At 45.0% G+C, this 24,155-nt stretch overlaps 2 protein-coding genes across 5 annotated transcripts; both read left to right on the forward strand.

Annotated features, from left to right (window-relative positions):
• The first annotated feature begins 1,188 nt into the window (after window positions 1-1,188).
• ZBTB26 (zinc finger and BTB domain containing 26) lies at window positions 1,189-7,339 on the forward strand. 4 transcript variants are annotated; one of them, XM_069986713.1, is made up of 2 exons: window positions 1,189-1,275; window positions 4,651-7,339. In XM_069986713.1, exon 2 carries the CDS (start codon window positions 4,724-4,726, stop codon window positions 5,969-5,971), a length of 1,248 nt encoding a protein of 415 aa, XP_069842814.1. In that variant the 5' UTR covers window positions 1,189-1,275; window positions 4,651-4,723; the 3' UTR covers window positions 5,972-7,339. The 4 variants fall into 4 exon arrangements, with proteins under 4 accessions (XP_069842814.1, XP_069842813.1, XP_069842817.1 ...); XM_069986712.1 differs by having other exon boundaries at window positions 1,198-1,287; XM_069986716.1 differs by lacking the exon at window positions 1,189-1,275 and adding an exon at window positions 1,301-1,747.
• Window positions 7,340-16,339: 9,000 nt separating this feature from the next.
• On the forward strand, window positions 16,340-20,996 carry ZBTB6 (zinc finger and BTB domain containing 6). The gene is made up of 2 exons (XM_069985770.1): window positions 16,340-16,447; window positions 17,333-20,996. Exon 2 carries the CDS (start codon window positions 17,343-17,345, stop codon window positions 18,588-18,590), a length of 1,248 nt encoding a protein of 415 aa, XP_069841871.1. The 5' UTR covers window positions 16,340-16,447; window positions 17,333-17,342; the 3' UTR covers window positions 18,591-20,996.
• Window positions 20,997-24,155: the final 3,159 nt, after the last annotated feature.

The following is a 24,155-nucleotide window of genomic DNA, read 5'->3' on the forward strand; positions in this document are numbered from 1 at the left end:
ATAGTATACATAGTATATAGTGCAGAGCTGTATATAGTATATATGGTATATAGGGCAGAGCTATGTGTGTGTATATAGTATACATGGTATATAGTGCAGAGCTGGGTATAGTATATATGGTATATAGGGCAGAGCTATGTGTGTGTATATAGTATACATGGTATATAGTGCAGAGCTGGGTATAGTATATATGGTGTAGGGCAGAGCTGTGTATAGTATACATGGTATATAGTGCAGAGCTGGGTATAGTATATATGGTATATAGGGCAGAGCTGTGTATAGTATACATGGTATATAGGGAAGAGCTGGGTATAGTATATATGGTATATAGGGCAGAGCTGGGTATAGTATATATGGTATAGGGCAGAGCTGGGTATAGTATATATGGTATATAGTGCAGAGCTGGGTATAGTATACATGGTATATAGGGCAGAGCTGGGTATAGTATATATGGTATATAGGGCAGAGCTATGTGTGTATAGTATACATGTATATAGTGCAGAGCTGTGTGTGTGTATATAGTATACATGGTATATAGTGCAGAGCTGGGTATAGTATATATGGTTTATAGGGCAGAGCTGTGTATAGTATACATGGTATATAGTGCAGAGCTGTGTATAGTATATATGGTATATAGGGCAGAGCTGTGTATAGTATATATGGTATATAGTGCAGAGCTGGGTATAGTATATATGGTATATAGTGCAGAGCTGGGTATAGTATATATGGTATATAGGGCAGAGCTGTGTATAGTATACATGGTATATAGTGCAGAGCTGGGTATAGTATATATGGTATATAGGGCAGAGCTGTGTATAGTATACATGGTATATAGTGCAGAGCTGTGTATAGTATACATGGTATATAGTGCAGAGCTGGGTATAGTATATATGGTATATAGGGGAGAGCTGTGTATAGTATACATGGTATATAGTGCCGAGCTGGGTATAGTATATATGGTATATAGGGCAGAGCTGTGTATAGTATACATGGTATATAGGGCAGAGCTATGTATAGTATACATGGTATATAGGGCAGAGCTATGTGTGTATAGTATACATGTATATGTTAGTGACTAAATCCCACACCGCATAGGGACCGTCCCCATCTCATCAGAAACTTGCCATACAGCATGACTCCTCCCATGCACGTGACTGATCACATGACTAAGACGTCACCAAAGGTCCTGTTCCCCTCTAGGAGTCCGCGTCTCCTCTGCGCCTCTACGTCATGCTGCGTGCGACTTCTCCGGCTGAGTACGGGAGCCGGGTCGGGGTGAGTCCCCAGGTGAGGGCCAGCACTGTAGCGAGTATAGCGCCCCCACAGGTCAGACGGGCAGGAAGCTCAGTGTCCTGGAGATCCGTGCAGCTGGATGGGGGAGGAGCTCCGGTACCGCCGTGTGTGTACAGTGTAGCTGCAGCTTATAACCAATGACTGTACATTATATCGGCAGGGACATTACACAGGATGTGTGCTAATAGAGGGGCATTACCACGTCAGTGCTCCCCAGCCATGATGGGAGTTGTAGTGCCACCACAGGTTGGGGATAGGTGACCTGGTTTCCTTTATGTTGCCCTTTGTGTCTCTTTTCCGTACAGACTTTGTACAGTAATATTTGCAGATGGCGCCATGTTATACTTGAGTTTTTATATAGAGATAAGTGGGCGTCACCCATCACAACTGTCCTTGTCACCCATAGCAACCAATCGTACGCTGCTCCGGAGGAACGAACGCTGCTCGGTAGGAGGTGACGGTGTTCCTGTAACTTCTATAGCTGCAGGCTTGTTTCTCTTGTTGATATTATATTATCATTATTATTTTATATCTAGAAAGCCGTAAAAGTTAAAAATCATACTCACCTGTTCCAGTTTCTTGCCACTATCATTCTCCTGGCTCCTGGTGCTCTTGGCTTCTTCTGATGAGATCCCGTTTGTACAGGAGATGCTGGCTGAGGGGTGACCACCAGAGACCGTCTGAGCTGCCAGTTCCTGTCTCAGACCTCCCAGCCACTTAGAGTGTAAGGGCGGGTTCACACATAGCCAATTTAGCTGCAAACTCGCAGCGTGAAATCTGATGCGGATCCGGTATGTGTGAAGCTACCCTTAGAGTATGTTCACACTGAGGAATACGCAAGGAATCTGTGCCAAATTCCGCCCGTATAATCTGAACTTGGCATTGTCCCATTGGTTTTTATTGAATTTCTGCACTGCCCTTCACACTGCCGAAAATACCACTGCAGATCCGCTTTCCACCTGAAGAATTGACGTGTCTGCTAGAGGAAATCCTATAGAATTCAATGGGGCATGAATTCTGCTTGCACTCCACTTGCCTTCCGCTCGAATTCCACTTAAATTCTGCTCCTATTCTGCCAGAGCTGAATAGGTTAGGAATTTAAAGCAGAAAACTTTCCTCTTCAATTCCTCTCTGAATACTTGCTTATTCCTCAGTGTGAACATACCCATACTGAGGAATTCTCGTGGATAAACTCCGCGGAATTCCGTCGGCTGTCAGCGCACCTTTCCGTCAGCTCCATAGACACCATTTTATGGGCCAGCGTATTTCGCTATCCACCGAAAGAAGTGACATGTCACTTTCGGCGGATAGCGGAATACGCCGGCCCATAGAATGGTGTCTATGGAGCCGGCGGAAAGGCGCGCGGCCGTGCGTGCGGACAGACAGCAGAATTCCGTGGACATTATCCGTGATAATTCCTCAGTATGAACCTGAGAAAGTTTTCTGCTTGAAATTCCTCGCCTATTCAGCTCTGGCAGAATAGGGGCGGGTTGACACTACGGAATTCTCGCGGACAATGTCCGCGGAATTCCGTCAGCTGTCCGCTCGCACATCTGGGCGCATTTCCGCCGGCCCCATAGACACCATTCTATGGGCCGGCGTATTCCGCTATACGCTGCAAGAAGTGTCATGTCACTTCTTCTAGCGGATTGCGGAATACGCCGGCCCATAGAATGGTGTCTATGGAGACGGCGGAAAAGCGCGTGCCCGTGCGGGCGGACAGCTGACGGAATTCCGCGGACATTGTCCGCGAGAATTCCGTAGTGTGAACCCGCCCTAGGAGTGGAATTCAAGCAGAATTAAAGCCCCATTAACTTCTATAGGATTCCTCTAGCGGAATCCGCCCAAAGAATGGACATGTCGATTCTTCAGGCGGAAAGCGGATCCGCGGCGGAATTTTCAGCACGGAAATTGCGTGAACAAATAAGCGGAAAGCCCATTAAAGCCAATGTACATTTACAATGTTCATTCTCTACGGGCGGAATTCCGTGCGCTTTTCACTGAATCCGCCTGAAAATCTGCAAGTATTACTCAGTGTGAACCCACCCTTAGGCAGTGACATGTTCCATAATTACAGTCACTGTGCTACGGACCTCGGAACTCCCGGAATCATCCATCATTATGATGTTGTGAGCTCCGAAACTGTTAAATCTCCACACTACCGTACTGACGTCACTGTTTTACTACAGTAGTGTGAATATTTAAAAGGGGATTCTGGGAAAAATTCTTACTTGGCCATGCTGCAGGGGATATGTCGGTAATGTATATTTACTTGTCTCGTTCCTGGGCCCCCCCTCTCTGCCACTGTCAGTGTTTTTATAACATTCAGTGACGTCCCATTCCAGTAGGAAATGGCCGGTCAGCATGGACTCTTTTGCCAAGCAGCCATTTCCAGTGGGAGCAACACGTCATTTGATGTTTTAAAAATGCTGACAGCGGGACAGAGGCCTGGGAACCAGGGAGCCGGTACCTGGAGCAGGACAGGTACAGGTAAGTATGCGTTACGGACATGTCCCCCGCAGCATGGCTAAGTATACAGTTTTCCCAGATCACCCCTTTCAGAGCTCACAGATCTGAGGTCTGGTCTCTAGCATATAGTCCATGCATGGAATGTGTGACTGAAGCTTTACACTGTGATTCCTGTAGGGTCGGCACATCAGAAGCAGCCAGTGGCACTGAGGTTCGTGAGCCATTGAAATGGCATTGGTGGGGGATTGGGGGCAGGTAAGTATGCTTTATTTTTCCCAGTATCTATCTGGATAACCTCTGTAAAGGGCTTATCCAGGATTAGAAAAATCACAGCTGCTTTCTTGGAAAAACGGCGCCAACCTTGTCTGCATGTTGTGTGTGGTATTACAGTTTAGCTCCATTTACTTCAGTGTAACTGAGCTGCAAAACCCACACCCAAACTAAGGAAAAGAGTGTTGCTGTTTCTGGAAGAAAGCAGCCATGTTCTTCTGAGCCTGAATAACTCCTTTAACACCTACCTACATTTTGGACAACAAGTTATTCTTTTTTATAGGGGGTAACAAAACATCTAATTTCCTTCAGAAACAGCGCCACACCTGTTCTCAGGTTGAGTTTGGTATTACAACTCTGGTGACTTCCATGGAACTGAGCTATAGTACCACACAAAAACTGAGGGCAAGAGTAGTGATGCATCTGTAAGAAGGCGGCCATGTTTTTGTAGCCCTGGATAACTCCTCCAACACATGTCTCTCGCTCACACATAAGCTTCATTTTATATTTGCCTGGATGAGCAGGACATCTGCATGTGTCTAGACTAGTGATGATGTCAGAAGTGATGTCATGTTTTGAATACAAGTGACCAATTTTTACATTTTATTTCTTTTTCAGATGATGAAACGCCCCATGATCTGTGGATGATGCCTAGAGTTTCTGCATAGGTCACAGAAGCGCCAGTCTAAAGATGGCTGAGAGAAGTGGCATGCTCCATTTCGAGCTGGACAACCATGGCGACTCCATGCTGGGGAGGATGAATGCGCTGAGGGAGCAGAACAAATTCTGTGATGTCACTGTGCACATTGATGATGTGGAGGTCCCTGGGCATAAGGTGGTGTTTGCAGCTGGCTCGCCTTATTTACGCGACCAGTTCCTCTTAAGTAACTCCCAGGAGGTGCACATCTCCATCCTGCAGAACTCCGAAGCCGGGAAACACCTTCTTCTGTCTTGTTACACCGGTGTTTTGGAGTTCCCAGACATGGAGCTGGTGAACTACCTGACGGCCGCCAGCTTTCTGCAGATGAGTCACGTGGTGGAGCGATGCACACAGGCCTTGTGGAAGTTTATTAAACCCAGGCAGGCATCCGAGGGGAAAACCGAAGAAGAAGAGGAAGCCCAAGGAGCGTCAGAGGTTGTGGAACCTGAGGAAGAAATGGAGGATGCTCTGCAACCAGATTCCCCGGTGGCCACCAACTCTGATGATAGTTCAGATAATGACGACATCCAGATTGTTAAGGTGGAGTCTATAGGTGATATGTCCAGTGACAAAGCCAAAGTAACCCAAAGCCAATTCATGTCTTCTGAGCAGACGTCTCTGCACTCCCTGGAGCCTCAGCACTCCCTCATAAACTCCACTGTAGAAAACCGAGCTGTAGAGACGGACAACAATCCTATACACAACTATACAGTGTCTGACAACAGCAGCGACAATATGGGACCGTCCCCTAAAGAACTCTATGGCCCCAGCAACAGGATATTAGACAAAACTCTGCAGTGGCATCACCAGTGCCCCAAATGTACCCGGGTATTTCGACATTTGGAAAACTACGCCAACCACTTAAAAATGCACAAGCTGTTTATGTGTTTGTTATGCGGGAAAACGTTTACACAGAAGGGCAACCTGCATAGGCACATGCGGGTACACGCTGGCATCAAACCATTCCAGTGTAAGATATGCGGCAAAACGTTCTCGCAGAAATGTTCCTTACAGGACCACCTGAACCTGCATAGCGGGGACAAGCCGCACAAATGCAACTACTGCGATATGGTCTTTGCACACAAACCCGTCTTGCGGAAACATCTAAAGCAGCTGCACGGTAAAAACAGCTTTGACAACGCCCATGAGAGGAGCAGCCAGGACGTCAGCCTGGACTTTGATGGTTTTGCAAGTGGCCATGATGGCAGTGAGATGATAACTCAGAGTCTACATAAGTGAAGGTCAATAAGGACATGGACAGGCATAGACCCTGTGGAGTAAATAGAGGAGACATCAGTCACTCCTTTAGGAAACTACTCATTCAGAACTTCTAAAACGTTATTAGTAGTTATTAACATGAACAGTTCTGTTGGCCAGACATGGCGTTTTATAACCCAATACTAAGTAACTTTGTAGTATCTTCAAGGCAGCTATGCTTTGTGCAACCTTTTATTATTGTATGTAATTTTACAGTCATACCTCAAACCTATCCATCTGTTATTTGTTGGCGCCCTGGCAGTGATGTCCTAGTTATAGCCAGGCTCTTTCTCTTACTATAACACAGCAGCTCTGCCCAATGTTGGGAAATATATAGAAAGATCTTTTGCTATAAATTGCAACAATTGAATGTATTATACGGTTTACTAGATGTCTGTATGATGGGAGAAGCCTATTGCTTAAAATCTGTAGAGGTCTAAATTAATATCTGAGGCGAGGGGTGTCACATAAATACACAAGTATAAAATGTCTTTTTCATTCAGAAGAAAATGTTAATGAGAAAGTAGTGGCAGTGTAAGTAATCTTCTGGATGCTTATGGTGACTGGCACTCAGAACGGCAAGAAAACATCATCTAGATACACAGATCACAAAATCTCCACTCCAGTGAATGTCTGACATCTTCTGGCCGCATGCATATATTACCAACTGGCTTGTGGATGAATACTAGATTGATGGGGGTCCAGCTGCTTGTGCTCCATCGATTTGTGGAATAAAGGACACTTTAGCGCTCCAAGTTGCCGAGTAGTCAGCAGCAATGACCATGTTCTTTACCCCCCCCCCCCCTCCACACCTATCTAATAGTAACTGCAGAAGACTGTAATACTCCTTTAAAGAGGTACTGTCATTTAAGAAAACTTTTGACGTGTCATGGAGACAAGTTGTGACCGGATGGATCTTGGTGTTCAGACCCCAACCGATACCTAGAAAAAAGCCTGGTTGAGCTGCAGGAGATTCTATAAGCCTATGTAACCTGACTGCTGCAGTGAGACAGGGAGAGAAGATCTGTCCTGGGGTCTGTTCGGCAGTTATTGTCATAAAAAAACTATTTTTAAACTTGCAGCCCTGTGTCGAAGTGGCATGGCCTAGAGTGTCTATGCCCTAGGCTTGCACCGCCTCTCCGTCCCTCCTCCCCGCCCTCATCATTAGGAATGCTCCCTAGAACAATTTTTTTCCTATTCATCACCTGTGTGAACACTGCTCATGAGCCAGATCGTTAAGGCACCTGTGCAGTGCTCAGACAGGTGAGGAATAGGAAAGATCCTGCCCGGTGGCTTTCCTACTGATGAGGAGGGCAGGGAGGAGGGATGGAGGGGCGTTCCAATCCTAGGGCATACACATTCTAGTCCATGCCAATTTGACACAAGGCTGCAAGTTTGAAAAGTTGTTTTTTAGGACAATAACTGCATCACCTGCCGGACGGACCCCTGGACAGATCTTGGATTAAAAGCAGCTATCCGAAGGTACAAGTGGTTGGGGGGGGGGGGGGGGGGGGGACAGATTGTGGGTACAGAGTTGCTTTAAAGCTAGTAGCTCATTCTAGTGGGGATCTGAACACCGAGACCTCCATTGATCAAAAGCTTTTACAGGTTTTTATCCCAAGTTTTGTTAATTGACAGGAGCAGTTTTTTTTTTATTATTTTTTAGCAAAGATCTTAAACCAGTAACGGGTCACAGTATTGAAATTCATTGTGATTATAAACATCAGTTTTTTTATTCTTCTATAGCCTATAGATGGTATTAGATGAGAGAAATACAACCGCATTTCAGCATCTGTCTTAGGCTATGTTCACACAATGTCAGAAAAAGAGAAAAGAAGGTCGTTATTGCCGCAATTTAACTGACTGCAATGCAAAGTATTGAAGTCAGTGGAATGATGGACGTCCAATGCACACAGTGTATGAGATGACGGGCAGTGTGTGCGTGGACGTCAAAATAATGAACATGTCAATTATTTTCGGATGTCATTTACAAATAGCGGATGTTATTTTTTAGTTCAGTCACAGGTTTCTCAGTTTTTACTATTAAACTCAATGGACTTTTCAATTAAAGATGCAACCAAAGGGCAATTAGTCCACCGGAATTAGAATAAGGTATCAGCAGCCGTCATTGTACTGACAGGCGGCCAATCCTCACAATGATGGATGTCATTTTAAGATTTATAAACACAAGGAAAAACGTTGTGGGAACATAGCCTTAAGACACTTGAGTTACAACCACCAGCAATGTGGACGCGGCATTTTAACCTATAAGACTCCATGCACACAACCGTATAATGGATCCGTAATTATGGATACATTTTCAGACACATTTTGTTACTATTGTCCACGGACACTTCTGTGTATTTATTGATGGCTGTCCATGCTGTACAAATGACCCACAAAATATAGGACAGGTCCTAGTTCTGGCTGGGATCACAGCAGTGATGAGCCCATAGAAGTTTATGGATGCTTCTGTAATTGCATCCATATTTGTGGACTGTAATAGACGGACATGGTTGTTAGCTTGGATCCTGCGGCAGAAGCACCTAATAAACCCTGCAGTGTAGGTGTGAACTCGGACTTAGAAGTAAAGATCTTGCCGGAACAAGAACCTGAAGATTAGCTTGCAATCCAACATACAGAATCTTCTATTGAATACACCACAGTTGTATAATCAGTACTGTGAATTGTATATAAAGACCACTACATAAAATTAGCGAAACGTAACAAGTAGAAAGATTCTCTATAGAAGATCCAGAAACCGGGGATAAAATCACAGGCACAGCTCAGTTCCGAAACACACAGGACATTTTTTTTTATTCTGAATGTGTCAGAACTCTGTTTCGAAGTGCCCTAGTCACCCGCCATGGGCCAAATTTATTGTTCTAGATGCTTTTTGCTCCTCTCTCCAAATTTCTCAAATCTGCCCATTACTAAGAGGAATCCTGAATCTAAGGGGTTATCCAGAATTAGAAGAAACAAAGTTACATTCTTCCAAAAACAGCACCACCACTGTGTTGTGTGCGGTATTACAATTTAGCTTCATTCACTTTAATGGAACTGAGCTGCAAAACCTACACCTAAACGGAGTACAGGAAAGGTGCTGTTTCTGGAAGAAAGCAGACATGTTTTTTTAAGCCTTGATAACCCCTTTTAAACTTAGTATTTTTTTTTTTTTTTTAAGATGAAAAAACTGAACCTATACTGATGCAGATATCAGTGCTGTTTTTTCAGCACAGGTTTCTCTTTGATCAAGCCCTTAGAGGGGATAATACAGATGTTGAAAGTGACCTTAGTTTGCAGGGAAGCATATAATATGATTCTATCTTGTGCTGAAATAAACATATTAAAGGGATCGGCTGTATACAGCTATAGATTTGTTTGTCATAATAATGAATAGGTCCAATAAAATACTGTTCCATGACATGGCAAACTAGCTGAGTTTTCTTCCTAGTACAAGGAATAAGGATTTGTATTAACAGGTATAGACTCTGAAATGATTAGATATTACAAAACCATATTAAACTTTAGATTTCATTAGAATAAAGAAAACTATCCTTACCTTTCTGTGCTTTTCCAGGGTCGTCCTGTGTCGTCTTCGGATCCCGGCTAACCCATCCTGTCTAAACTTTCGAGACGGAGGTAGTATTGTTCAGCCGGGACCCAAGGCTGACACCGGAGCAGCACAGAAAGCTAAGGATTAGAGATGAGCGAACCTGGAGCATGCTCGAGTCCATCCGAACCCGAACTTTCGGCATTTGATTAGCGGTGGCTGCTGAACTTGGATAAAGCCCTAAGGCTATGTGGAAATCATGGATATAGTCATTGGCTGTATCCATGTTCTCCAGACAACCTTAGAGCTTTATCCAAGTTCAGCAGCCACAGCTAATCAAATACCGAACGTTCGGATCGACTAAAACCCGGTTCGCTCATCTCTACTCACATTATATTGTTGTCAAATGCTCTAGGGCCGTGCAGTTTATTCAGGTAAGTAGTTACAATTTCATAACACAAAGAATCAGCTTTTTTTTCCCCAAACACCTAATTATTCATCCTCTTTGTTATTATACCATCACTGGACCATTAGGTATTACAACTTTTATCAACAAGGTATACACGTTAAGAGGCAAAAGAAGAAGAGTCCATGTGTGGAATGAGGCTGAGGGCACCATCATCTCTTCTTTTGCTTCTTCACGTGTATATCTTGTTGATAAAAGTTTTATTACTTAAGGGTGCCTTCACACCTACCGACTCGCAGCGTTAATAACGCTGCAAGTCGGCTAGGTCCTGGCAGATCACTGTCAGTACATACACGCAGCGGTCTGAACTACCGCTGCGTGTATGTAAATCTGCCGGCTGCTTAACCCCTTCTGATGCCGGCCGCCTCCCGCTCCACTCTGTATACATACCTCCTCGCTCCACGAGGTCCCGGCGTCCTGCTCTCGCGCCAATCAGTGTTTTGCCCTGCCGCAGCCACTGATTGGCCAGGCGGGAGAGCAGGACGCCGGGACCCCGTGGAGCAAGGAGGTAATGTATACAGAGCTGAGTGGGAGGCGGCCGGCCGGCATCAGAAGGGGTTAAGCAGCCGGCAGATTTACACAGTGATCTGCCAGGACCTAGCCGACTTGCAGCGTTATTTAGGGTGTGAAGGCACCCTAAAGAGGATGTACCATCAGGTAAATCCTCTTTAATATGACCCACAGATAGAACAGCGCTGTCACGGGGAAGCCGCTGCCGCGGTCCGTTTTTTGGCTGGGGCTGAAGCACAGGAGGCGGGCTGGCCCGCTCCCAGTGGGAGGGAATTCCCTCCCCTCTATGACACAGCTCCATTAGAATCAATGGAGCCACGTCATAGAGGGGCGGGAGTTTCCTCCTACTGTGGGTGGCCCCGGCCCAATACCCATGGGTCATATTAAAGAGGGTGTACCTGATGGTACATCCTCTTTCAACGTCCAGTGATGGTAAATTAACAAACCGGATGAATAATTAAAGGGAACCAATCAGCCCAATTGGGCTGATTTGGTTGCCTGCAGCACTGTAAAAGACTGTTGTGCAGCTCGTGGCAGGTACCAGCCGCGGTCGCAGCAGCTTTATACTGGAGAAAATTAAGTTTAATCCCTGGGCGCACGGCAGGTAGTCATCTGGGCGGCTCCACGTCTGTGTTTAGTCACCACTCTCTCCCTGTCAGCATGCTCGTCTGCCTGTCACTAATCCCCATTGAGCCCGCTGACAGCGAGAGAGCGGTGACTAGACACTGGCGGGGAGCCATCCAGATGACTACCTGCTGCGCGCCCGGGGATTAAAATTAAAGGGGTAGTGCGGTCTAAGACATTTTTTCACTAAAAAACACACATTACAAAGTTATACAACATTGTTATGTGTGTTATTTAAGTGAATGCCCCCTTCCCCCAGACCGGGGACCGTAAGTATAGTGTATCACACTTCAGGGTCTGCAGTCGGGGAAAGGGGGGGGGACATGGGAAAGGGGGCCATTCACTTAAATAACACACATTACAATGTTGAATAGCTTTGTAATGTGTGTTTTTTAGTGAAAAAATGTCTTAGACCACACTACCCCTTTAATTTTCTCTTGATATAGAGCAGCTGCCGTGGTCATTACTTGCCGCAAGCTGCACAGCAGCTTTATACAGTGCTGCATGGAACCAAATCAGCCCAACTGGGCCTTTAAGTGTTGAAAAAAAGGCTGATTCTTTGTGTTATGGAATTGTAACTACTTACCTGAATGTACCGCACGGCCTAGGAGTATTTGAAGACAATATAATGTGAGTGCAGTTGATATTTCTTTAAATTGACTATTGCTTTTCAACTGGCATCACCTAATAGGTGTGTGCAACCATACTTCAAACATACGTAATGCCTAGTGACCTGTCCTAGGCAAAGTGCATAAGTACAGAGCACGGTTTGAGCCTCCTTGGGGTTTACATGCAGAAGAAATTTGAAAAGTAATTTCCGTACAGAATCCCTGTGGCTAGGAAACCTGTTATTGCTACAGTCTTAAAGGGGTTGTCCAGTGAAAAAAAAAATTTCTTTCAAATTAACTTGTGTCAGAAAATTATATAGATTTGTAATTTACTTCTATTAAAAAAATCCCAAGTATTCCCATACTTATCAGCTGCTGTATGTCCTAGAGTAGGAGAGGCTTTCTATAGGAATCCCCATAGAAAACTTCTCCTGCTCTGGACAGTTCCTGTCTAGGCCAGAGATGTCAGCAGAGAGCACCGTGTCAGACTGAAAATAAAATATTTCCTGCAGGACTTCCAGCAGCTGATAAGTATGGGAAGACTTGGGATTTTTTAATAGAAATAAATTAGAAATCTATATCACTTTCTGACACCAGTTGAAAGAAAAAGATTTTTGCTGGACAACCCCTTTAATTACCACCAGTGATCAAATATTAAAGTGTAACTATCGTTTGTAAAAACTTGTGACATGTCAGATTGCGTATCAGTGGGGGTCTGGGTGCTAAGACCCCCTGTTGATTACTAGAATGAATGGGCAGAAGCACTGGAAGTTCCATAGACCCCCATTATAATTCCATAGACCAGTGCTTCTCAATTCCAGTCCTCAGGCCTCACCAACAGGCCATGTTTTGAGGATTTCCTTAGTATTGCACAGGTAATATAATGATACTCGGTGCATCAGGTATTATCACAGGGGTCCTTTGTATGGGAAATCCTCAAAACATGACCTGTTGGTGAGGCATGAGGACTGGATTTGAGAAGCACTGACATAGACTACTAGACTAGTTAGCAGTCTATGGACTTCATCTCCGTATAGCAGACATGAAGGAGCAAAGTGTTTCTACCCCTTCATTTAGGTTTTCTGACTTGGTGTCTATTTATCAGATTGGATGTGCCCAGACAAAAAAAATACTTAAAGGGGTATTCCACTCAAACATAACTTGTGATAAGTTGCTGCCCATGGTGAGACTAACAATTTCTTCCATACTTATTAAAATCTATTCAGTCTCCTTCTCCCAGTTCTCAGTTGCTGCTGAAGGGAGGGGGAGACAGAAAAGTTTACTCAGAGATTTTTGTGTTTTCAGCAGAAAGCAGCAGCTGAGAAGGGGAAAGGAGACTAGATAATAACAAGATTCACACAATGTAAGACAGCAGCCATTCTGTGACCTGGCCGTGGCACAGAACGTCCGCTGTCAGTGAAGTTCATCCTAGCCAGTACTGTAGTGATGAACTTTATTTCTCTTGATTTGGAATGCGGGCGCATTCGGGTGTGCCCGCATCCCAATTCACCATAGCAGACAATGTTAAGTACGGCCAGCGCTGCACTTTATATTGTCTGCTCTGTCAGTCTTGTGCGTCCGCTATTCAATGAATAGCGGCCGCACAAAACTGACATGTTAGTTTTTGGTGTGGCCACAGGGAATCCCAGCTGGAGTGTATACAGAGTGTATATACTGCAGCCCGGATACCATAGAAATCAATGCAATGTATTTATGCACACAGCACACACTCAGCTCTGCTGCATGTATCTTACATATACACAGTCCTTTTATAGGCAGAGCACACACTCGGCTTTGCTTCATGGATATTGTATATACACGGTCCCTCTATAGGCACAGCACATATTCACCTCTGCTGCATGTTTATTACACACAATCCTTATGGCACTGTACTGTTAGAGTAGTAGAATTACCTCTTATTAAATCAGTGATTTTCAACCTTTTTTGAGCAGCGGCACACTTTTTATACTTAAAAAATCCCGGGGCACACCACCAACCAAAATGGCACAAAATGACACTAAAACAGTACATATTATACATACAGTTAATAATATAGATTCTAAATGTATTTATACTCACTCAGTGTGAAACCTGGGCCTGTTTTCTTCTCCCCCCTGTGCTTCTCTCCACCATACTTCTCCCCCCTACTTCTCTCCTGTGCTTCTCTCCACCATACTTCTCCCCCATGCTTCTCTCCTGTGCTTCTCTCCACCATACTTCTCCCCCATGCTTCTCTCCTGTGCTTCTCTCTACCATATTTCTCCCCCCTGCTTCTCTCCACCATACTTCTCCCCTGTGCTTCTCTCCACCATACTTCTCCCCTGTGCTTCTCTCCACCATACTTCTCCCCCCTGCTTCTCTCCTGTGCTTCTTTCCCCCCTGCTTCTCTCCCCCATGCTTCTCTCCTGTGCTTCTCTCCACCATACTTCTCCCCCCTGCTTCTCTCCTGTGCTTCTCTCCCCCATGCTTCTCTCCTGTGCTTCTCTCCACCATACTTCTCCCCCCTGCTTCTCTCCACCATACTTCTCCCCCCTGCTTCTCTCCACCATACTTCTCTCTCCCCTGCTTCTCTCTGCTGTTTCTCTCCCCCATCCCCAGGTTTCTCTCCCCCCCCTTCCTCCTCACCTCCTCCGAGATGGTCGCCACTGCTGTCCACCTCACCTACTGGCCGCCCGTAGGGCCCAGACGTGCTCCTCCAATCAGCGAAGACCGGGAGCGCGGTGCGCTAAGGCAGGCCGTAGCGCACACGTTAATTGGATGCGTGCATCACGGCCCGCCGCAGCTTACCATGCAACCGCCCACATTATAATCCGCCATTGACCGCTGCGCATTGCCGGGGAACAAAACACAGGGGCACCATAGTTTGGGGAACTTTCCCCGCGGCACACCTGACCATGTGTTGCGGCACACTGGTTGAAAATCAATGTATTAAATGATGTCCTACTGGGAGAGACCCAGTAATACATCTTACATTGACGGATAGGAACACAGGAGGCCGTCTGGGGCCAGGCCTTACTACTGACATTACAGAACTGGTATAGAATGTGTTATCGGATAACAGTGCTGGGCAGGCCTAGAAATAATACTAAAGACTCCGCATCTCTCACAATAGTTAGCTGAGTAATTATTATTGTCTTCACAATACATTCTGATAAATAAGTGTATCCAGCCTAGAATGTTAGTGTCCGGCTCTATCACACAACAATGGGCCTTCATAGTCCCACACACATCTGTCGGCATATGGGAAGGCCCTTCAGGCTTCTGTTTACCAGTTATGATTTAACTCTTCAAAGCCATCTAACCATCCTAGCTTCTCAGGACACCAGGAAAGCTGTGTCCTACTCTCACAGTATATACATCTTGTGTGTTTCCAGAGTACACACTCAGCTCTGCTGCATGTATATTATACAGGATGGTCCAAAAGTAGGTGGACGGTATGTGTAATAGGGTTATGAAGGGGGAGAGTTATCAAACATGGTAAAAAAAAGTTCCTCACAGACTCTTTGGAAAATGAAAGGTGGAATCTGATTGGTTGCTAGGGGCAACTGAGACAGTTTCACTTTACACCATGTTTGATAAATCTCCCCCTTTATAACTTTATTACACATACTGTCCACCTACCTTTGGACCACCCTGTATATACACAATCTTTCTATAAGCACAGCTCACACTCAGCTCTGCTGCATACATGTTACATACACAAGTATTCTATAGGCACCGGGCACAATCAGCTCTGCTGCATACATTACATATACACAAGTATTCTATAGGCACCGGGCACACTCATACACACTGTATACACTCATACATATTGTATACACACAGTCCTTCTATTGACACAATGTTATACACCTCTTGTGTTTGTGCAGCACACACTCAGTTCTGCTGCATGCTATATAGACACAATGCTTCTATAGGCACAGCACACTCTCAGCTCTGCTGCATGCATCCTATATACACACACAATTCTTCTATTGGCACAGTGCACACTCAGCTCTGCTGCATGCTATATGCATACCATCCTTCTGCATGCATTATATATATAGTCCTTCTACAGTCACAGTCCACACCCAGCTCTGCTGCATGCATACTGTATACACACATTCCTTCCATTGGCACAGTGTTATACCCCTCTGTTTGCACTGCACACACTCAGCTCTGCTGCATGCATTATATATATATAGTCCTTCTATAGGCAGAGTGCACACCCAGCTCTGCTGCATGCATTATATGTATAGTCCTTCTACAGGCACAGCACACACTCAGCTCTGCTGCATGCATTATATATATATATATATATATATATATATATATATATATATAGTCCTTCCATAAGCAGTGTACACCCAGCTCTGCTGCATACATTTTATATATATATAGTCCTTCTATAGGCACAGTGTACACCCAGCTCTGATGCATGCATTATATATATAGTCCTTCTACAGGCACAGTGCACACATTCCTTTCACTGGCACAGTATTCTACCCCTCTGTTTGCACTGCACACACTCAGCTCTGCTCTATCACATCTCACACTTTCCAGTAAACATTTCTATTCTGCACAGAGCACCAGCCCCGACACCTCCCACACACGTGACCGGTCACATGACGGTGACGTCATCACAGGTCCTTCACTTCCCGGGGAGCGAGCAGCCGGGGCTTCCCTGTGATTGTGCGGGAGGCGGATGAGCCGCTGAGGTGAGGGGCGCCGGGGGTCTCCGGTAGGGATCTGTGCGGTGGGCTCAGTAATGCTCAGTAATCTCCATCACGTTTAACCTCTTGGTGACTGGGCCGAGGTCGAGGTTAATGGTCCCCTCCCCCTGTGACAGCTATACTGGGGCCTACAGGCAGGGGGCGCCCTACTTATAGGGTATGTCATAGACCGGCGCCCCCTTACTCTGTGGTAGGACTACAACTCCCAGCATGCCTGACCAGCGACAACAGGCCATACCATACACCTGCAGGGACTGTAGATAATAGCACAGCATGTTTGGGGGCGTCCTCCCCTATAATGGGGATCTGTCCATTGTATCCAGTATAATCAGGAGGAGAGATGTGCAGAGGACCGGTATATAGTCAGGCCCATCCTCAGGCTTTGTTCACATTGACCTTTGTGGCTGTAAATCATCATACAGTCTTCCAGTACTTATCACCTGCTGTATGTCCTGCAGGAAGTGGTGTATTATTTCCAGTCTGAAGAGCAGGAGCGGTTTTCTATGGGGATTTGCTGCTGCTCTAGACAGTCCCTGACATGGACAGAGGTGGCAGCAGAGAGCACTGTGTCAGACTGGAGAGAATACGCCACTTTCTGCAGGACATATAGCAGATGAGAAGTACTTGAAGACTTGACATTTTTTAATAGACGCAAATTACAAATCTCTGGCACCAGTTTTTTCTGTGAACAACCCCTTTAAAGGCCAAAGGCTGTCCATGCATAATGGGAATTGTAGTTTTGCAACAGCTGGAGGTCCCCCCCCCCTGTCTTAGCAGAACTTCTGTAAGCTGGGATAAGCCATAGCCCTATATATAACTATATGCCGTTTCATGGTCTTTGACCTAACCATGTATGCATTGTGTCTTCAGAGCCGCCACCATGTCCGACTCCGACATCCTTCACTTCCGCTTTGAGCAGCAGGGGGACGTCATCCTCCAGAAGATGAATATCCTCCGAGAGCAGAATCTGTTCTGCGACGTGTCCATCTACATCAATGACGCCGAGTTTCACGGACATAAGGTGGTGTTTGCCGCTTGCTCTACCTTCATGAGGGATCAGTTTCTGCTCAACCAGTCCCGGCAGGTGCGTATCACTATATTGCAGAATGCAGAAGTCGGCCAAAAACTGCTCCTGTCCTGTTACACCGGGGTCCTGGAGGTGAGAAAGAAAGAGCTTCTGAAGTATCTGACAGCGGCCAGCTACCTGCAGATGGTTCACATTGTGGAGAGGTGTACGGAAGCTCTGTCCCGCTACCTGCAGAGCGAGACCTGCGACACGGATCCAAGCAAGAGCCCTACGTGTCCTACAGAGATGGAGGCTGTGAAGGGTCACGATAAGGACTGTGAGATCATTGAACTATCAGAAGACAGTCAGCTCAATCTGGATTACCAGGTGAAGAAGGAAGGAAGTGATCAGGTGGAGCTGCACAGCTTAGAGACTGAAAAGAGCGACCTGTCCTCTATGCAAATGGACTACAAAGACAACGACATCTGTGTCTTCAGAATGGGCTCCATGTCTGACCATGAGAACCACGTGGACAGTGAGCAGTTCTCTCAGCCTTGTACGTCCTCGAAGACCAATATGTATTTCTCCGACACCCAGCACTCCATGATCAACTCCACTGTGGAGAACCGCATGAGTGATATAGCCCCCCCTCACTTTCAGAACTTTCAGGAAGGAGGGGCTCCATCATCCGGCATCATACCGCACAATCTCCCCAGTCCTGCCGAAGGAGTCTGCTCCTGGAGGCATCAGTGCCCCAAGTGCCCTCGCGGCTTTCTACACTTGGAGAACTACCTGCGCCACTTGAAGATGCATAAACTTTTCCTGTGCTTGCAGTGCGGAAAAACCTTCACCCAGAAGAAGAACCTGAACAGACACATCCGTGGACATATGGGTATCAGGCCATTTCAGTGCTCTTTATGTCTGAAAACATTTACTGCCAAGACTACCTTGCAAGACCACCTGAATATCCACAGTGGGGACCGTCCCTACAAGTGTCATTGCTGCGACATGGATTTTAAGCACAAGTCGGCCCTGAAAAAACATCTCAGCTCAGTGCATGCAAAGGCTGGGGATAAGCCGGTGCTGGACTCCATTACAAAAATCACCATAGACTATGATTAGTCTCTCCTGTACATTGCAGAAAGTGGGTGTTCTAGAAACAGCACCTCTATTGGCTGTATTGGGAATTGCAGCTCAGCCCCATATCACTTTTTCAACGTAGGCCTTATTCTCACACAGAGCGTGAAACTGCCTAGCAGACTCGCAGCTCTCCTGGCGTCATGTATCAGTATGATGCTGGGAGGGCGGCTGTATCAGTAACGACCTACAAAGAGATTTAAACACTTACAGCTTTGTTGACATCACATTGATACATGACTCCGGGCTTCACGTTTCGTAACCATCGTGGATTATGGAGCGAGAGAATAAGTCCTTAGGCCTGATAGAAGGTTTTTAGGGAAATAAAGTTATCTTTCTACTTCCATGCAAGTGATACTGTCACCCCCCCCCCCCCCAACTCTCACTTCATTTTATTGGATTAAAGGACTACTCCAGTGATACATTTTTTTTTTCTTTCATAACTGGTGTCAGAAAGTTATATAGATTTGTAATTTACTTCAATTTAAAAATCTGCAGTCTTCCAGTACTTATCAGCTTCTGTCCTGCAGGAAGTGGTGTGTACTTTCCAGTCTGCCATGGTGCTCTCTGCTGCCACCTCTGTCTATGGCATGAACTGTGCAGAGCAGGAGAGAATTTCTATGGGGATTTGCTCCTTTACTGGACTGTTCCTGTCATGGACAGAGGTGGTAGCAGAAAGAAACCCAATTCTTGCCGGACATACAACAGCTGATAAGTACTGGAAGACTGGACATCTTTTTTTTAAAGTAAATTACAAATTTGTAAAACCTTCTGCCACCAGTAATCCAAAAGAAAAACATTTTCACCTTTAAAAGTACCCCTTTAACAGTGTCAATTAGGCGGAGCTTCATGGCAGTTGCGCCCCATCTCCCAGCTGTGTCGAGGGCCCAGTGGTTGTGAAGTCCTGCCTAGGTGACACTGTCCACTGATGAAATGAAACGATTTTAGAGCAGAAAGGACAAGGGTTCTACAGGTATATATCAAATGTGCTGCATCTAAGCTTGTGGATGGTGCAGAGACCCTCACAAGTAAGGGCTCGACAGTATCACTTTAAAATGAGGAAGGGGGCTGTGTCGGCCCATACTGATGCCAGTCACCGAAAGTGAATATGTAAAAAAAAAAAACCCTATACATTTTTTTTCTATTAGTTTCTATTTAAGGCCTTCCTCACACACTGTTTTTCAGCACTTTTAAACGTTTGTTAAAAAAAAAATGAAGAAAACTTTTTCCCTTAAGTGTTTTGTGGTGCCTTTACTTTATTTTGCCACATTCAGTACATGTTTTTTTTTTTTTTTTTTTTTTTTTTTTCCTTGCGACCTATGAAGAAGCTTATAGCGAAAAGCCAGAGTGGGCTGCATTTTGACAAAAGCCATTGGCCCAAATATACGAATGTGTCTCCGCCAGAATTATGGCTGAAAACGTGGCGCACAGGACTTTTTCTTCCACATTTCTTATGGATTTTAGACACTATGTAGACGCTATGTTCCCACACAGAGCTGACAGATTCCCTTGAATAGGTTTTTACCAGATTAGGGAACATGGCTTTTAATTCTTCAAGGTGTCATCTCGGCAATCTAATGTTATGCAGTATAGCGATAGAACATAAGTGTCTGATAACAGCGTGTCCAACAAAATGGGACCCCAAGTCTTTCATATGAATGCAGTCATGAGTCCTTCATTCATTGCCATGGGTGGAAGATAGCCGGGTGCAACACTCTACTGCCTTTGGCATCTCCCATAGACAATGAATGGAGAGTATGATGCATGGGCGACTTACAGCTTCATAACAAGGATTTGGGGACCTGTTTTATAGATTGCTAGCGGACCCATTGGTCAGATCCATTGTGATCTGATGCTTACCCCCCAATGCAATGCACAGGAGATAAGTTACTTTAACATGCAATACATAACTATAACTTAACTAAAGGTACGCAGTGTGTTACTTTTTTTAGGTAATGATTTTTCATAAACTACCACAAAAAGGTAAAACCATTCATGGTTAAGGATTTTTAAAGGGTTAATGGCATCATTAAGTTATCTCCTATTCACAGCCCAATGCTCAGCACTTCTCATAGAGAATGAATGGAGCGCATTGCCGCATCATTCAGGGAACGTTTGTCCTGCATTGTCTAGAATGTGGGGGGCCTCTGCACTCTGAATTTTTGATGGTGATATCCTTTTTGACTGAAAAACCTTCTGGTTTTACCTGCGATCCTGATTGTAGGATTTTTGTGCTTTCTGTTTAGATTGTTACGTGATGCAGTTTTGGGTATGTGCCGTTTATTTATATCTAATTCTATAGCTTTATGATCTAACATATAATATAATGTGATATCATGTGATGATATTTTAAGTGAATCTTGTGTTGTCATATAAAGTGATATCCACTGATTACTTGTTGTTTTTTTTTTCTTTTTCTCACTGTGTAGAATTACAGGCAGATTCCAGCCATAGACATGGCATAGTCAAGTGTTAATGGTCAAAATAAGTCTTTTAAAGCTCACTTGGATATATAAAACTGCATTTCTATTGAAAGTATCTTGTTGTCAAGGGTTACGACCAGTTTTCTAACTTCAGCTTTCTGGTCGCACATGCTCAGTTTCAGCACTAGGAGCTAAGGGAGGATGAGCTATTCATGAAGCAGCGGAGGAACAAATGTGAGCGGCTCAGCAGTGGGGGAGCACAATATGAAGTGCACAAGAGGGGGAAGCCTATGGGTCTTACTACGCTGAATGATTTTTTATTTTTTTTTTCCGATTATCGTTTACAAACAGGACCTGAAATCATTCACCATAATACACAGTTGTTAGTTAAGATTGTAATTACAATTCTTTGTGTAGTCTATTACACAGGTGTCAAACTCAGGCCCTCCAGCTGTTACAAAACTATAATTCCCATCATGCCTGGGCAACCAGAGCTAAAGCGTTGCTAAAGCTTAGGGCTTACCCGGGCAAGGGCCCAGAGAGGGAGAGGGGCCCAGGGCTCTAATGTTCAGCCTGCGCACTATAGTGCAGGGTGATTGGGCTACACATCAGAAGACACAGGAGATGGAGCAGGACCAGCACAGAGAGAGAAAAGGGTGAAGGACCTGATCAAAGGTCCTCAACCTTGCATTGTGGAGAGCAGCCAGACAGCAAGGAAGACTGAGCTGTAAGCGCTGTGTGTCAGTGTCAATAATGTGTTTGTGTATGTTAGTGTCGTCTCAAGTGATCGTGCATAGTGGATGGATGAGGGGCCTGCTGAGGCTCTGCTGCCCAAGGGCCTGCAAAAAACTGGAGACGGTCCTGATACACATGGAAAGATTTTCGCTTGAATTCGAACGATTTTTCACATGATAATCCCCCTGTGTAATAGGGCCTTTACTCTTCAGCGCCAAAGAGTATAGAGAGGGAGGAAAACAGGCTGGGATAGATATAAGCAATGCATGATGGGAGATGTAGTCTGCCATCCTCACAGGCTCTTGCTGTACTCAGTCAGACGTATAGGGAGCAACAATGTGACGCTTACATATTAGTCCAGACTTCCAAATGACCCCTTATGTGTGTATTATAAGAACAGCAACAGTATTGCAATTAATAACCTGTCCTCTACTCGGTCTCCCCTATAGAAAAACATAAAAGTAGATTGACTGCTGCTATTTGTACTCTCTACAGAGCTCCACTAGTCACTTGGAAAGGGAATTTCCATATAATGTTGTGAAACTTTGTAAACTTTTTGTACTGACCCTTATTTATATATGATCTTGTGTTAAGGTCCCCTCCCCATACACCATAAGCTCTTCTGAATGTCCATCAACAGAATGTCAGTGGAGATAGGGGTGGGGCGTAATGGAAAATCACCACACGACCCCTTTGTTCTGAGAGAGATAAGCAGCAGACAGAATAAATGACCGTTGAACTATTATACCATACCATTCTGCTGCTTCAGAGCTGGAATCTCCAAGAATCACTTGTTGATTCGAAGATTTTTTTTTCTTTTATTGCTTTGTATAGACCTATTCAGAACTTCTTTTATTTTTCTGTGTGATTTTGTTTGTATGGCAGTGTACTGTTTTAGACACCTAGGGGGTTAATCAATTTAAAAGGAGAATTGACAACATATTTTGGCCCTGTTCTGGGCTTTTCAGGTTGAGGTGTAGATAGAGAAATGAATGCAGTGTAAGGGCCAGTTCACACGGAGCAAAAACAGCGGTGAATCCACGCTGAAAATTCTGCCCATAAAATGGCTGCAGAGCCAATTTCTTTGATTTTCCTCTTTGAGATTTTTCAGCACAGAATGCAAGCAGAATTTCCTTGCGGATTCCACCCAGAATCGTTAAAAAAGAACTTTAAAAGACAACTTTTCAACACATTGGGGGGGATTTATCAAACTGGTGTAAAGTAGAATTGCCTTAGTTGCCCCTAGCAACCACTCAGATTCCACCTTCCATTTTTCAAAGAGTCTGTGAGGAATGAAAGGTGGAATCTGATTGGTTGCTAGGGGCAACTGAGACAATTCTACTTTACACCAGTTTGATAAATCTCCCACATTGTCTGTGTCTCCCTCCCACATTTGCGCACGGAAATTCTGATTGCATTCCTCGCGGAATATGTGAGAATTCTGAGCAGAATTCCACAAGTGCTGATTCCGCCACTTTTGCTCTGTGTGAACTGGCCCTAAGGACTCATTCACATTTGTATTAGATGTTAATTTAGAAGTCTGTCTGTCCCCAACAAATACCATGCTGACACCTGACAGATCCTGGTATAGTCAATGGGGGTCTGCTGAGCACTGCCAGGATGCAGCGGATCTGACATTGTTCTGCTTCTAAAACCAATACATATTGTTAGAGGTTATTATTTCCATACCAAAAATCTGATATACTGTTACAAGATGTTATAAAGACATTACAGTGTTTCTTGCATAGCAATCATAAAAAGAAATCTGGACCAGGGGCGGATAAACTTTACCATAGGCCCCGGGCTGTCCACCAAGCCTGGGCCCCCCCACCCCACTGTAACTATGGCAGCACTAGCCTGGCGTTCATAGTACAGGACAGATAATGTCATGATGTCCTGATTTGTGCAAAATTGCCATAAAAAAAACCTGTGATTTTTGCAAATCATGGCGGAAGTGTAGCCAGGAGACAGTACACCATTGAAAGTATAAGTCTTTTTGGGTGGTCATGGGCCCCCCAGGAGCTCAGGGCCCCGGGCTGACGCCCGAAACGCCCCTATTATAATCCACTACTGATCTGGACAGCTGAGGGCAAGCTACAGCCATGGTCGGTCTTCTCCAACCTCTGGCAGCCAACAGGACTGTCCCTTATTTATTACATGTGCAGAAGTTACAGTAGCGCCCTCTTCTGGCAAATGTTTCTCCTAGTGTGAACTGTGTCCAAGAAAGAAGCTGCTTTTTTTCATAGTGTGTCCTAAAGCTATATGTGCAATATAGAGACATTTTAATTTTGGTGCAGCAGCTTCTTCACAGCTTTAGTTTTGTCATACACTTCCTATTGCTAACCCAAGCAGGATAGTAGTGTCACGTTAAAGGGTTATTCTGGAGGGCAAA

The sequence above is a fragment of the Dendropsophus ebraccatus genome, chromosome 10 (genome assembly GCF_027789765.1).
Source record: "Dendropsophus ebraccatus isolate aDenEbr1 chromosome 10, aDenEbr1.pat, whole genome shotgun sequence".
Classification (NCBI taxonomy): domain Eukaryota; kingdom Metazoa; phylum Chordata; class Amphibia; order Anura; family Hylidae; genus Dendropsophus; species Dendropsophus ebraccatus.